General features: G+C 42.9%; 1 protein-coding gene across 1 annotated transcript in view; it reads left to right on the top strand.

Moving 5' to 3' along the window:
• LOC126095679 (uncharacterized) overlaps positions 1-16,487 on the top strand; it is a 151,679-nt gene that overhangs the window by 86,779 nt on the left and 48,413 nt on the right. The window contains exons 5-6 of the mRNA XM_049910436.1: positions 9,125-9,404; positions 14,418-14,526. Of these exons, the coding sequence (XP_049766393.1) occupies positions 9,125-9,404; positions 14,418-14,438 (301 nt within the window). The 3' untranslated portion in view covers positions 14,439-14,526. The remainder of the gene's footprint in view (positions 1-9,124; positions 9,405-14,417; positions 14,527-16,487) is intronic.

Genomic DNA, 16,487 nt, shown 5'->3' with positions numbered 1-16,487 from the left:
GGGGTCTGAACAAAAAGATTCAGTCTCCACATGGGAAGCATGAAACTTTCTTTGTTTCTAGTTTCATACCTGTGCCAGAAGTTATTTGGAACAAACAATTCTGGATTATTGTTGGTGAAAAGAATTATTTCATACAAATACAGTAAGGGAACACTTAGTATGGTTTGGTCTCTTAATAGAGGCCAACAAGATTCTCTTGGCTTTGCACTACAAATGTTCCTTACAATTTTTTCTGTAAAGTTAATATTTTTGTCAAATTGCTGGCATTTCCCCAAAAGACAATTCCCTATCTCACTATTTCCTCAAAGTAGCTGTGGTACACTGCCTTTCTCATGTCTATGGAAGTGACATTGACTAAGATTGATGTAGCAAACGCCAGGCTGTTCAGCTTATTTTTTAAATAGTCTGTATGTGAGGACCATGACAGATTTCTGTTCAGCTGTATTCCTAAGAATTTAACACATTCTGCTTTGTTTGGTTCCAGACTTCCGTGTATAATGTGAATATAATTATTTTTGACTGTTTTGCCTTAAACTGCATAAGATTTGTCTTTGAAATATTTAGTTTTAGGCCATTTAGATGGAACCACACATCTAGATTTTCTAGAGTTTTTAATCCTTGTGGTACCGCCTGAGAGATAGTTCTCCATTTTGAGGGGTATTTTCCTTTGTCTGATGTTGTGGCTATCCTAAACTGTCTCCCTATAAAATATGACTCGCACCACCGTAAGGCACTGCCTGTAATTCTGTATTTTGCATTTTATATAATAATAGTGGGTGGTTCACATAGTGAATGCTTTGGATAAGGGGAGCCGGAGGTGGTCAAATCCAAAAAATTACTTTTTTTTTTTTTGGCTACCAAAAATTAATTGGAACATTCCTCTTTAATGTAAACTTTGAATTATTGTTCTACTCGCCCTAGAAGTGGAGTTATTACCATTTTCCCCTACGCCTGCAGAGGAAATGGGCAGCCACTGAATGCATCTAACACCCTCTCGTGACTTCCTGGTGAACTGCTTGGGATTTTCTCAGCCTGTTACGCATACAGCGCCTTATATTACACATACAGGGAGTGTGCAAGGGTTGGCTACATTGTTTTCTGTGACAAATGAAGTGCTAAGAGTGCGGAACATCGTCTCTTTGCTGTTTACCGTTTCGAATTAGTTCAGTGTTGCGCCTGTTGTTGGTAGTATTATACTTCTTGTGTGAAGTGTTGTTCTGGTTACGATGCCACGTTTTAGTAACCATGTATATAAGAAGAGGAAGAACATAGGGAAAAGAAAATTAACACTAATACCAAGTTGCGGTACTACAATTACTGAAACAGTGCGTTCTTCTGCTAAGCAACACATGGCCGGCCATAGCCCTATGACATCTTCTAGCAAGAAGCTGACTGGTGGAAGTGACAGATTTCGTGAATATGTTAGTGACAGTGATGATATTAACGAAGTACTGAATATTGGATTATTATCTTCTGTGCTGAAAGAAAGTGTTCTGTGCAAAATGTGTTCAAATGTAGGAGTGGGACTAGAGATAACAAAGCACTTTGGTTTAGCTTGTGAGATGAAGATAATCTGTGCATGTTGCAAGTATCAAGTGACTTTCTACAATTCACATGCCAGTCTTTTTGGTGAAAATGGACGATCTAGAGTGTTTGATGTGAATGTTTGACTTGTGTATGGTATTCGATCCACTGAAAAAGGGTCTGCTGCTGGTAAACTGTTTTGTCGTATTATGAACTTGCCATCGCCTCCAAGCAAATTTGGGTACTACTGTGAACTGGTAGGATCCTCTGTTGAAGATGTGGCTTTGAAAACCATGAAGGAAGCAGTGGAGGAATCTGTAGAAATGAACGGTGGTTCTAGGGATTTGGTAGTGGCATTAGATGGCTCCTGGCAAAAGAGGGGTCATAAATCCCTGAATGGGGTTGTAACTGCTACTTGTGGTGATAGTGCAAAAGTGATAGATGTTGCAATATTATCGAAACATTGTAGGTGCAAAAATAAAATCAAAGGAGAGCACAGTGGAACCTGTGAGACAAATTTTAGTGGATCAAGTGGAGCAATGGAAGTGGATGGAGTGAAACAAATTTTTGAACGTCCAGTTCCCAGATATGACGTTAGGTACAAGTACTGCCTTGGGGATGGTGACTCCAAAGGTTTCAAGGCTATAGAGAAACTGAAACCATATGGAAATGAATTTGTAGTTGAAAAGTTGGAAAGCATTGGGTATGTGCAAAAGCGTACGGGTGCACGGCTTCGAAGGCTCAAACAAACTTTGGGTTCAAGTAAGCTCAGTGATGGAAAGACAATAGGAGGGACAGGCAGGCTTACTGATGAGGTGATTGAACGTCTACAGAGATACTATGGGTATGCTATAAGGCAAAATACTAGTAATGTTAGTGACATTCGAAAAGCAGTGTGGGCATTGTTCCTTCATACTGCCTCTTCCAATGAATACCCTCAACACAGCCTGTGCCCAAAAGATTCCTGGTGCAAATATAATGCAAAAAAGGGCTATGATCACAAACATGGTTTGTCAGCAGCTGTGATAAATGCAATAAAACCAATTTTTCATGGCTTAGCACAGCCAGAATTGTTACACAAATGTCTACACGGAAAGACGCAGAATCCTAATGAGAGCGTAAACAATTTGATTTGGAAAGTGATTCCTAAAAGGGTGTTTGTAAGCATAAAAACACTGCACTTTGGCATTTATGATGCAATAGCAACCTACAACCAAGGGAACAGTGTGAAGTGTGAAGTTCTGAAAGCATTAGGATTTACAGCTGGGATGAACACTGTACGAGCACTAAGAAATATTGACAGAGAAAGGTTAAGAGGAGCAGAAAGAAGAGAAAGGCATATGAAGTATGATGGAACAACAGTCCAGAAAAGAAGACAGAAGAGGAAGCTTTTGGAGGATGAAGAAGAAGACCCTGATAATCCATCCTGTAGTGCAGGAATGTATTAGAAACTTTGATAGCCATTTCCCATAAATTAGAATTTTTCAAATATAAGGAACATTTTCTCAAAATCCACTCAAGCTAGAGAGATGAAATTTTTATACAGCACTCCTAGTGGTCAAACTTACATTGTAACACAGCCATTTGGCAATATGTTCAGTAGTTTCATTTCAGTTTATTATAAAGCAATTATTTGTAAAAAATTTGGGTCATTAATAAAAAAAATAATTGGAGGGAAACTAGAAAAGATACTCCAAAATCCCTCTGCCATAACTGCAATACTAAACCACTCTATATGTAAAAAAAAAAAAAAAAAATCCAAATTTTTCTATTTGGTAGATTATTCATAAATGTTCCTCAAACTTAGTGATTTTAACATGGGCAGCATAGGCACCTCCGGCTCCCCTTAAGTCACAGAAATTCATGCAGCTTTTTGTGACTTATCTAAGGTGAACTAACTCGTAAATTCTGCTTCTACCTTTTTTTGAAACCAAATTGATTTTTTGAGGTTATATTAATGTTATAACATCAAGTTTAACACATATGTTTCAATACGACACAACACATATAAGTCACAGAGTAGGTTGACAAGCAAGACATGTGTACACGTTAGCATTCGAATGAGCACTGAGTCCCAGTCTAGCGGCCACTGCTCGGCTGGCCGCTTAGGTGGCGTGGATGCTGCACGGCTGACAGACAGCGCCGCATGTAGAGGACACGCGTAATTGCGCGGCGGCGCTTTGAATGATCGGCGAGTCACAACAATTTTCCCCCCCTTTGAAATTGTTGCACTCATCCTGATGGAGGTGTCCTGGAGATGGCTAACATCCATAGGCATTGTTTGACTCGCCGTAAAGTCTCGAGGAGGAGGCTTCCCGTACGGACGGAAGTGTCCCTGATGATAACGGGTCGAGGTGACAGGAGACGTAGGGTCGAATCTGCTGGGGCCCCATGCACCGATCTGCCCGTTGTGGCAAGTCCAGTGGATATGACAGGAGACATGGGCAATGTGTCGGCATCCGTTGGAGGAGGAGGCGAGTAGATTTGCTCTGACAGAGGATGGTCATCTGGTTCCTGCATGAGCACGTCTCCTGGTGGCGTCCGTTCTTGTGCTGGCATCGCGATGACGGTGAGAGGGCTGCATTGTGAGTATTGAGAGATGCCAAGATCCCATGCATCAGGTAGAGCCGAAAGTGGTGTAGCAGCATTCAGAACAGGCCGAAGCTGGTCCAAATGACGCACTGCAACACCCGTGTCCGTCTGGATTTCATACAGGCATCTGCCACGGTGTCATAAGATGCGGCCTGGACTCCATTTTGGCCGCCTGCCATATCCCCGTACCCAGACGAGGTCGGCGGCGGCAAACCGGCCAAGTGAAGGCACCCGCGGCCATGAGGTGGAAGGCCGCAGAAGATGAAGACGCCACAAACTGGAGAAGCGCATCATCAGCAGCAGAAGAAGTCAGAAGTTTCCGCATCTGAGCCTTAAATGTGCAGACCAGTCGTTCAGCCTCACCGTTTGATTGTGGATGGAACGGCGGGGCCGTGACATGCATAATGCAGTGACGAGCACAAAAATCCGCAAATTCAGAAGAGGCAAATTGCGGACCATTATCAGTAACAAGAGTAGAGGGGAGGCCTTCCAAAGAAAAAATTCGGGTGGGAGCGCTGGTGGTTGCCGCAGTGGTAGGCGACGTGCAACGGACAATGAAAGGAAAGTTAGAGTAGGCGTCAATTACGAGTAGCCAATAAGTACCTAAAAAGGGTCCCGCAAAGTCAGCATGAATGCACTCCCAGGGCTTCTCAGGCGAAGGCCACGGTGACAAAGATGACTTCGGGGTAGCGGCCTGTGGCGCAAAAGGGCCGCAGGCAGCGACCATGTGTGCTATTTCAGAGTCGATGCCAGGCCAGTACACATGACGGCGTGCCAGAGATTTTGTGCGAGACACACCCCAGTGCTCTTGGTGAAGGAGGCGCAAGACCGATTTTGTGCGAGACACACCCCAGTGCCCTTGGTGAAGGAGGCACAAGACCAAAGCACGCAAAGACGCAGGTACCACAACACGCGGCGAAGCATTGTCAGTGGAAAGGAGGATAACACCATCCCTAGCCGTGAGGCGGTAGCGCAAAGTGTAGTAGTTCCGCAACGGATCAGAAGTCTTAGCGGACGGGCGATCTGGCCAACCCTTCTGAATACAGCGTAAAACCTGGGGGAGGGTAGGGTCAGAACCAGTAGCAGCCGCCAGCCTGTCCCCAGTGATGGGGAACCCGTCCACAACCCACTGCTCGGCAACATCCAGGTGAAAACACAAAAGTTCGTCCCTATCGAATGCCAGATCAGGACCCATGGGAAGGTGAGACAGAGCATCAGCATTTGCATGTTGAGCCGTTGGCCGGAAATGAATCTCATAATTGAAACGAGACAAGTAAAGAGCCCAACGCTGGAAGCAGTGTGCAGCCTTGCGGGAAGTGACGTTGATGGATGAAACAAGGAAACAAGTGGTTTGTGATCCGTAACAAGATGAAATTTTGAGCCATAGAGAAAAACACCAAATGTATGAAGAGCATAAATAATGGCCAAAGCTTCTTTTTCAATTTGAGAATACTTTTGTTGGGCATCCGTGAGAGTTTTGGAGGCATAAGCAATGAGTTGTTCCGAACCGTCACAAAAACGGTTCGCAAGGGCTGCACCAACCCCGTATTGAGAGGCATCTGTGGCAAGACCAAGATGTTGGCCAGGTCGATAAGTAGCCAGGCACGGGGCCTGTTTCAGCATAGTCTTCAATTTCTGGAAAGCCGCATTGCATGACGCGGACCAGTGAAAAGGCACGTTTTTATGCAACAGGCGATGCAACGGCTGAGCCACCGTAGCCGCAGACGGTAAAAACTTGTGATAGTATGCTATTTTCCCCAAGAAGGCCTGCAGTTCCTTAACAGATGTAGGGTGAGGAAGGGCATCGATCAAAGCGACAGTTTGCTGAAGCAGACGAATACCATCCCGAGAGAGTTGAAACCCCAAGTACATGATAGATGCCTGAAAAAATTGTGATTTCTGAAGATTACAATTAAGACCGGCAGTCTGTAAGACATGAAAAAGTGTGCGGAGATTTTGAAGATGTTCTTCATTGGTGGAGCCAGTGACAACAATGCAATCCATGTAATTGATACACCCAGGGCCAGGGAGCAATAATTGTTCCAAGAATCGCTGAAAGAGAGCAGGAGTGCTAGCAACCCCGAATGGCAATCGTTGGTATTGATAGAGGCCAAAAGGCTTCTTAAGGACCAGAAACTGCCGGGAAGCAGCGTCGAGAGGAAGTTGATGATAAGCTTCTGACAGGTCAATTTTAGAAAAATACTGGCCTCCAGCAAGTTTAGTGAACAGTTCTTCAGGACGGGGCATAGGGTAAGTATTGATGAGGCATTGAGCATTTACAGTGGCTTTGAAATCGCCACAGAGACGAATATCACCATTTGGCTTAGCAATGACAACGACAGGAGAGGACCACTCACTGGAAGTGACAGGAAGCAAGATCCCTGAAGTAGTGAGACGATCCAACTCCTGTTTTACCCGATCACGAAGGGCCACAGGAATGTGCCGAGCCCGAAAAAACTTAGCCCGAGCAGTGGGTTTGAGCGTGATATGAGCTTCAAAGTCATTTGCACGGCCTAACCCAGGAGAAAAAAGGGACGAAAATGTCATTGACCAGGAATCCAGTTGAGCATAAGGAATAGCATCAGAGACGATCTTGACAGAGTCATCTATGGAGAACCCAAAAACGCGAAAGGCATCGAAACCAAAAAGATTCTCTGCATTACTCTGGTTGACCACAAATATGGGGACAGTGCGAATGACGGATTTGTGAGATACTTCAGCATTAAACTGTCCCAAGAGAGAAATCTTCTGTTTATTGTACGTCTGTAATTGCCGAGTGACAGGTGACAGGAGTGGAGAACCCAACTGAAGATACGTCTGAGAATTAATTATAGTGGCAGCAGAAGCGGTATCCACCTGCATGCAAACATCTCGACCAAGGATTTGGACAGTGAGGAATAACTTCCCTGAAAGGGAAGAAGTGCAATTGACAGACAACACAGAATCAGAATCAGCGTCATGTTCATGAACATCATGTATGCGGTCGGATTTGCAAACGGAAGACACATGACCTTTCTTTTAGCAATTGTGACACACAGCTCAACGTTGGGGACAATCTTCACGTGAATGTTTCGTAAAACACCACGGACATGAAGGAAGTTGCCGGAGGATTTGCTGCAGTTTCTTAGCGGGTTGTTTACTGTTAGGCCGAAGCTGCGCGTGGAAGCGCACTGCGGCCACGTCGGCCGGCGGGGACGCACCGCACGCGTCGTCAACAGTGCACAGAGGTTGTATTTCCCCGACATCACCCCATGCCTGTATTTGTGCCCCAGCGGCGCGAAAAATTTCAGAAGACTGCGTAATGGAGAGAACTTCATCTACAGTCAGATTTGCCAACTGAAGGGCACGTTGTCGAACTTCTTTGTCGAGCGCCGACCGGATAATAGCATCCCGTACCATGGATTCGGCATAGGATTCTTTGTGAACGCCAGTAACAAATTGACACTTTCAACTGAGGCCGTGAAGTTCAGCAGCCCAAGCACGATAGGATTGATGTGGCTGTTTTTGACAATGATAAAAGGCAACAAGAGAGGCTACCACATGCGTTTGCTTTTGAAAATAGACAGACAGAAGTGAGCACATTTCAGCAAAGGACAAAGATGCCAATTGCAACAACAACCGATACATTTGAGGTGAAGTCCAGGAAAGGAACAGAGACTTACATGGTTGTTCATCCGTGACATGAAATGCCAAGAAGTGCTGTCGAAGACATTTTTCATAATCAGACCAGTCTTCCACCATCTCGTCGTAAGGAGGAAAAGGAGGTATAGCCAACGACGAGAAACGCCCCGCATTTGACGCCGCGACGAAATCGCGAATCGCCACTGTTAGAAGCGTTTGCTGTTCAAGGAGATTTTGCAATAGTTGCTCGACAGTAGCCATGGAAACCCGTGGGTCAACGTTGAAAAGGAAAAATCCACTACCTCATCGCCAATTGTTATAACATCAAGTTTAACACATATATTTCAGAACGACACAACATATATAAGTCACAGAGTAGGTTGACAAGCAAGACACGTGTACACGTTAGCATTCGAATGAGCACTGAGTCCCAGTCTAGCGGCCGCTGCTTGGCTGGCCGCTTAGGTGGCACAGCTGCTGCATGGCTGGCAGACAGTACCGCACGTAGAGGACACGCATAATTGCGCAGCGGCGCTTTGAATGATCGGCGAGTCACAACAATTAAATTTGTGACAAAAATTTTGAATCTGGATTGCAACTATCATTTCAAATGTTTTAGAAAACAAAGGAAGAAGGGAAATTGGATGGTGACTTCCCGTACCTTCTTTAGAGCCTTTTTTAAATAATGGTTTCACTTCTGCATATTTTAGAACATGTGGAAAGTAGCCTTCTTCAAGTGATATATTAATTATTTCAGGCAGTGGATGTGCTATTATATTTGAAGCTGCTTTGGCAGGTATTTCATCCTATCCCACAAAATTTTAATTTTTTAGGCTTACTAAAGTTTTTCTACATCTTTTACTGTTACTTTGTCAGATGGTGAATGAGTCACAGCACAGCCTCAGTTTACATGCAGTTTCAAAGTTGTGTGTTGTGCATACGTAATAGCTATCTTGCAATGTCAGGCAGCCTTTTTAATTGCTGCCAACCACAGTGTATATGATTGGGAAAGAAAGTAGGTTATGTTTGTTTCCAAAATGGTAAAATATCAGATGCATGGAACTATAGGCCAGTTTGACTTACGTCCATTGTTTGGAGGATCTTAGAGTGTATTCTAAGCTTCTTGCAAAACTCAGTATAGATTCACAAAAAACCTACTAGTATGAAACTCAGCTTGTTTTATGTATATATGACATCTTTATTCACCCACAAAGTAATGAGTACTATTGACAGGAAATCTCAAATTGATTCCGTATTTCTAGATTTTTTTAACACAATATGACGCAAGCATTTCGAAAAGATATAGGTGAAAGAGAATAATAAGTTTTGAAATAACATGATCGTCAGCTATGCAATATTAATATTTTTAATGTATGCACATTTACAGGTATGACACGACGGGCGTGCTGTCACCAGCAGCACGTGGTCAGCAGAATGGTGAACCTACTCCTGCATTGAGACGCGGCATGGAACTTCCACCGCACCCTGCAGTGCGCTACGACACTACCAGCATTCTCAGTCCCGCAGGTGCTGGCGCTCCGGCCCCTCGCACACTGTTACAGCCTACGCCACCTGTACGCTACGACACGACAGGGGCTCTGTCCGCTGCCGCACGTTGCCCACCTGTCCGCTACGACACCACCGGCGCCCTCTCCAGGGCTTCACGGGTACGTTGTAGTCCACTGTGATCCCATGTTGAGATGAGCTACTGACTTTGCTAGCTATATTATAGTTACACAATATCCTCTATTACTTTAATTGTTATCCTTTGCACATTTTCAACACATCAATTTTGGCATTGTAAAAATGATGCAGGATTCTCTGTCATGACCAAGCACTGTTTAATCATGTTTTATAGGTCACAAGCAATAAACATACCATCAGGTGTCACCGAAGAATCATTAGTAGAGGCCCTGCTATTATTCAGTAAACATATATGAGACATCTTCTATGTTCTCCCCCTGAAATTGCCATTTTTCTTCAATTGAGTCTGAGTGCCAAACCATAACATCTAAAACTCTCTAACTACTCTAATAATGAAGATCTGCAAATTGTTTGTGAATGGGCCACTGAAATAATACCCAAGCTGGACTTCGTGAAATCACATACGATTCTTAAAGCCTTGAGAGGCTCCATCTCATTCTGGCATATAGTCCATCTGTATGTAACCCTAAACAAAATATTTTTTGCCCCTAGGAGTTCCTGTGTAGTACTGCACGAACAATTAATCTTGACTGAAAATGCATGCTGAACAGTAAGCTCTGAAACACTTCTGGCTGCATCATTAGTGTATTCCATCATCTCATTTGATGATGTGTGCTGAATATTAAACTCTAAAACAGTTGTGCCTGCACCAGTATTGTACTCTATCATCTTATTTGACAATGTTTACTGAATGATAAGCTCCAAAACACTTGTGCCTGCACTGCTATTGTACTCTGTTGCTAGATCTTCTGCAGCTCGCCAGCTATCCAGCTTTATGGAGCAGACAAACCTCTGACCTCCATGTACTGTAATCAGGTGCGGACATCCAACACATTCTTGTCTAATCGTGGCATCATTGTCATTCATTTACTTTCCAGTGATGCTCAAGAGAGCAGCACATAAACAGCTAACCAACTTCACCATTTCTGAGATACTAGTCCTGGCTGCTGGGTCATAACTGTCTGCTCTTTTTTCAAAGAAACTGATGTCAGTAGATTTCCTAATTTGGGCACATTATCGTCACTAGAATAATTTCCCATTTGTATCTTAAGCTTATATACTTTACTTACCATGTCACATGTCCAGATAGCATTCAATCACGCAATGTGCAGTCACAATTTTTGGACTTATTATTGTGTTTCACTGTTATCATTGTTATATCCTTTACTATTTACATTATGTGAACTGATATTTATAGACTATTGAAGATATGTTTCAAATATACTGAGAAGTTGTAGTATTCATCAAAACAAAATCAGTAAGTCCAGTAAAAGTGGGCCTGGAGAGGCACAGTCCCTGAGATATGAACACTTACATTGCTCACGTGTCCACCATGACACCATCGATGTGCTCTCCACGGCATTGTAAAAATGATGCAAAATTCTCTGTCATGTAGCATCAGGTGTCACTCGAGAATCAATAGTAGGGCTTCTGTTATTATTCATTATACATAAATGACATGTCCTCTCTGTTCTCCCCCAGAAATTACCATATTTCTTCAGTTTTGTCTTGAGTGCCAAATCATATAATCTAAAAGTCACTAACAGCTCTAATAATGCAAGTTGTTTGTGAATGGGCTACTAAAATACACTGGAGAGCCAAAGATACTGGTACATCTGCCTAATATCGTGTAGGATCCCCACGAGCATGCCGAAGTGCTGCAGCACGATGTGGCGGGGACTTGACTAATGTCTGAAGTAGTGCTGGAGAGAACTGACACTGTGAATACTGCAGGGATGTCCATATATCCATAAGAGTATGAGGGGGTGGAGAGCTCTTCTAAACAGCAAGTTGCAAGGCATCCCAGATGTGCTCAATAATGCTCATGTCTGGAGAGTTTGGTGCCCAGCAGTATTGTTTAAACTCAGAAGAGTGTTCCTGGAGCCACTTTGTAGCAATTCTGGACATGTGAGGTGTCGTATTATCCTGCTGGAATTGCCGAAGTCTGTCAGAGTGCACAATGGACATGAATGGATGCAAGTGATCAGACAGGGTGCTTATGTGTGTGGCACCTGTTAAGAGTCATATCTAGTCATATCAGGGGTCCCAACTGCACATGCCCACACCATTACAGAGCCTCCACCAGCTTGAACACTCCCCTGCAGACATGCAGGGTCCATGGATTCATGCGGTTGTCTTCATACCTGTACAAATCCAACCACTCGATATAATTTGAAACAAGACTCGTCTGAACAGGCAACATGTTTCCAGTCATCAACAGTGCAATGTCAGTGTTGACAGGCCCAGGTGAGGTGTAAAGCTTTGTGTTGTACAGTCATCAAGTGTACGTGAGTGGGCCTTCAGCTGTGAAAGCCCATATCAATGCCATTTTGTTCAGTGGTTTTCACACTGGCTCTTGTTGATGGCCCAGCATTGAAATCTGCAGTAATTTGCGGAAGGATTGCACTTCTCTCACATTGAGCAATTCTCTTCACTCATCTTTGTCCCATTTCCTGCAGGATCTTTTTCCAGCCACAATGATGTCAGAAATTTGATGTTTTATCAGATTCCTGATAGTGATGGTACACTCGTGAAATGGTCATACAGGAAAATCCCCACTTTATTGCTACCTGGGTGACGCTGTGCCCATCGCTCGTGCACTGATTATTACACCACATCCAAACTCACTTAAATCTTGATAACCTGCCATTGTAACAGAAGTAACCAGTCTGACAACTGCGCCAGACACTTGCTGCCTTATATAGGCACTGGCGACCACAGTGCTGTATTCTGCCTGTTTACATAACTCTGTATTTGAATACGCATGGCTATACCAATTTCTATGGTGCTTCAGTGTAGTACCAAGTGGATTTCATCGAATTGCATGCGATCCTTAAAGTCATGAGAAGCTCTATCTCTTGCTAGCATGTAGTCCATCTGGATATAATGCTTAATAAAATATTTTTTGCCCCTAAGAGTTTCTGTGTAATACTGAACAAACCCTTAAACTTGACCAAAAATACTGTATTGGCAAGCAAGAAAGTATGTGCATTGCATCATATCTTACAAAAATACATAAAGCTTTTCTTCAGATATGTAAAAAGAACAATATTTTAAAACCTACTATTGCCTGTTTTTGACTACTGTGATGTCCTTCAGTAAAGTTGAAAAATTGACAAGTGCAGCACTTTTCTTTCACTCTAAATTCCTGTGTGACACACATACCTGCTACAGCAGTTATGATTATCTTACTTTTTCTCAAACACAGCTATCTTACTTATACACTATTTGAAAATACTTATACACTATTTGAAATACTGTGATTGCTCCACCATCTCCTCAGTAATCATAGCTCTAATTTCTGTTCTCAGATTTAGCATTCCTACATGAAAAACACTAACAAGACACTCAGTTCTTACGGTCTAAATTTTTTTAGTTCTCAGTCATGCCTAAAGTGTTTGCACCAAGTCACAACTGCTTATGTTGTAAGATCTAAGGAAGCTGACCCAATGTAAGAGAACACTTAAAGGCTTTTATCTCACCTGCCTGAAACACCTAATAAACAAATAAATTATCAATCTATTACTTGTTTGTGAAAAAAATGTTCCTCCATTGATCTGCTCTTGAATGAACAAAGTGAGTGAGATGAGAAAGTGATGAAGTAAGTGGTCTCATACTCTTTAAGAGCAGGGTTCAAATCCTAGTTCAGATTTTTAGTGGTTTACATGGAACATTGGGATGATTCCAACAGAACCATAACCTGTTTCCTTCCTCCATCTGAGAAGTGCTCCTCGTCTAATAACCCTGACATTATATTAAAATCTGTTCTTCCTTTCTTGGAGAGTGCATGGTGGTGTGCCCATCAAAAACACAATTTACTGACAGTCAATTAGTTGTAAGCCTGTAACTTGCTGCCTTGCATACATCCTGTCTTCTTAAATTCTTGTGGCCTAGCCACTGAGACGTTATCCCATTCAGGTGGCTACAGTAAAGGTAAGTTGATCCTTTTTGTTCAAGCGTATAACAATGAATATTAGTCATTAGCAACTTTCTGTTCTGTAATATTGTAAATGAGTGAGAAATATGTCAGCATGGTCTAACAGGGTCATACTTGAGTGCACACAAATTAAGGCAATGTAAACAGTCACACATTTGTTTGCCGTGAGTACTCTGTAATGGAAATGCTCAATAGTTGCATGTGCCACACACCCAATGAAAGATCCTTTTTTTTATGAAACTTTCCAATTAAAAATTCCAGGCATCAATCCCCCCCCCCCCCCCCCCCCCCCCCCCCCCCCCCCCCCCCCGCCAACCACCACCACCACCACAGCACGGAGTACAGCCTGTGAGGCCTGAGGGGAGGTCGTGTGGGCGTCGGTGTTGGAGTGAGTAGTGCGAGGCGGCAGGCGCACAACTGGAAGCTCTATCTCAGTCAGGGCAGCATGTGAAGGGGCGATGATGGGCTGCAGGTCCACATCGTAATCAGATAGCCAGTGGGGTCAGACGATGCATCGGCCGCCTGGGAGTAGAGGTGTGAGGAGGGGTGCGGCATGCGAGTGTGCCTGCCCCTAATGCAGATCGAGCTGTCTGAGGAGATGAACGCATGAACTCTTGATGGATCACACTCTCAGGGGAGGGACAGGCTATGCACTATCTTGACATCTAGTTCCTCATTGAGTGACGAGTCTGCATTGTTTGTAAGCAGCATGAGCACACGGTCATCAAAAGTGACAATCAACATGTCATCGACTTTAATCTTTGCCAAATTTAGGTTAAAATTGAGAAGATTTGTGATTTTTAGCAAGAAGTCATAGGTTTTCCTCCATAAAATGGATTCCGTTCCTCCTACAAATCTGATTTCTGTCTTATTACCAGAAGGGTTACAAACAGGTTGATCAAATGCATACAATTAAAGTCATAAATAAATATTGCTTGAACTTTAATAACTGAATTTATCATTAAATCTGTTGTATCTAGATAATAATCTTGTGAGTCTAATTGTGAAAATGTACCTTTTTATTCTGTTTTGCTCTTAGGGAACCTTGGTTGCAGCATAGGTGTCATCTCATTCTATGCTGAGTCCATCATCTGCAGGCTGACTGCTGTTCATGTCACAGTATATCACAACTGGTTGTATGCCATTAGGTAAGTATGTCAAAGGCCGAGGAAGCTGAAACTAGTTGTGAACTAATAAAATTATTGCAGCAAAAGCGAAAATACCACCTTCTTGTAATTATCAATTTCTCCACAAAATATCTCTTTACCAGACTGGTGTTTCACACCTGATATGCCTGTTTTGACAGTTCAGATAGAGGCATGGGAATACATTTCAGCTGTCTCAAGTAGACTTAACAACTAGTAGTAAATTCATAAAAGGTGTGGCTAAAAACATTGACAGTCAGTACAGACTATTCTCCCTCGATTCCATTTGTCAACTTTGGGAACCTCCCCAAGAGATTGATTCCAATTTGATGGAATGGTCCTGCTGTAGAAGGGATTATTACTAGATGACCCAGACATAAATGCGGCATGTGTTTCATGTGGCATGTGTTTCCTTATTGGCATGCTTTACAGTGGCTCACATAGTGTGTAAAGGATTGATAGAGACCTGGCCACTAATACCTGCATCTGATTCTGTCTGAAGTCTTCACGAATCCCGATTGGCCTGATGTTTGAGCATCACGGAAATATTTTAGGATAGCTGCCCATAGATGGTGAACAACCATTTCTGCCCCACAGGATTATAGTTCATCTTATACAATGCTCAGTTTTAAATAAGTAATCTCCTTTTGTTAGTTCCTCCTCCTTCAAGGCATCCCTGGTTTTCAGCAGTGCTGGATCTTCCTTCTGTGCAGCAGCAATATCATTTAATGGGACAGTACCTGAGATTTCATCCACACTTCAGTGTTCTGCCAAAGGATTCCTTGAGTCCTGAACTCTCAGTGCCCACCTCATCAGTCTACTAGACAAATCATTTAGGCTAGTCAGCCAACATAGAGGATGGCAGTCACAGTGGTGAATGATTTGCCAAATAAATATGGCCAGAGCTTGTTGATGGCCCAGACAACTGCAAGGCCATTTTTCTCAGTTGTAGAGTGCTTCCTCTCAGACTTAGAGAGTACTCTGGAAGCATAAGCTATCACCTATTCAATAATTCCTGAATTTTCATTAGAACTGCACCTATCCCATACCCACTAGCATTGTTGTGAAGTTCTGTCTCAGCATTTACATGATACAGTGTTAGGACTGAAGAAATTGTTAGTGCCTCCTTAAGGGCAAGGCAAGATCTTTCTTGCATATCATTCCAGGAAAATTTGGCTTCTCCGTGTAGTAGTTCTTGCAAGGAATGTGCCTTGGTACAGAATTACTTTTTTGAAATACCAATAGTAAGAGCACATTCTGAGAAATCTTCTCGCATCACAAAATGCCAAGCAGTAGAAAAATGTGTGACTATTAGTATTGTTTTTGGGTCAGGTCGGACTTCATCAACATTTACTAGATGCCCCAAGGTTTTCATTTCTTGGGCAATGAAGAGACACTTTTTCTGATTCAGGCAGTCTGAAGACACTTCAGTATGGTTGTCAGGTGGCTTGGATGTTCTTCAAATGTCTTAAAAAACAATAGCATCCAGATTGCAAAAACAATTATATATTTAAAGTGCCAAAGTAGGCTGTCCATCACACGTTTGAAGGCAGCTGGTGCATTACATAGTCCAAACGGCATAACTTCAGAACTCATGCAGGCCTTCCAAACTTACAAAAGCAGTCTTTTTCCCAGTCAGCTTCATCAACTTCAGTTTGCCATTAGCCTGTCTTTGTGTTGATAGTTGAGAAATACTTTGCACCTTTCGAGCAGTCCAGGGTTTCATTAATATGCAACACTGAACAGACATCTTTCTGCATTTTTTTGTTCAGGCATTGATAGTCAATACAGAAATCCCATGTCCTGCCATTCTCCTTCATAAGGATTACAAGATGGGACCAAGAAAGATTCAATAATATCATATTGTAACATATACCCAATTTTGATATGGTGTTTTAAAATGGGCCATGTGTTCTGTCTTTCCTCCACTCTGGATTTGAAAGCATCTGAAAACTGATGCACAG

The sequence above is a fragment of the Schistocerca cancellata genome, chromosome 8, assembly GCF_023864275.1.
Source record: "Schistocerca cancellata isolate TAMUIC-IGC-003103 chromosome 8, iqSchCanc2.1, whole genome shotgun sequence".
Classification (NCBI taxonomy): Eukaryota; Metazoa; Arthropoda; class Insecta; order Orthoptera; family Acrididae; genus Schistocerca; species Schistocerca cancellata.
The sequence above is the reverse complement of the archived record's forward strand: the minus strand, read 5'-3'. Positions and strand labels throughout refer to the sequence as shown.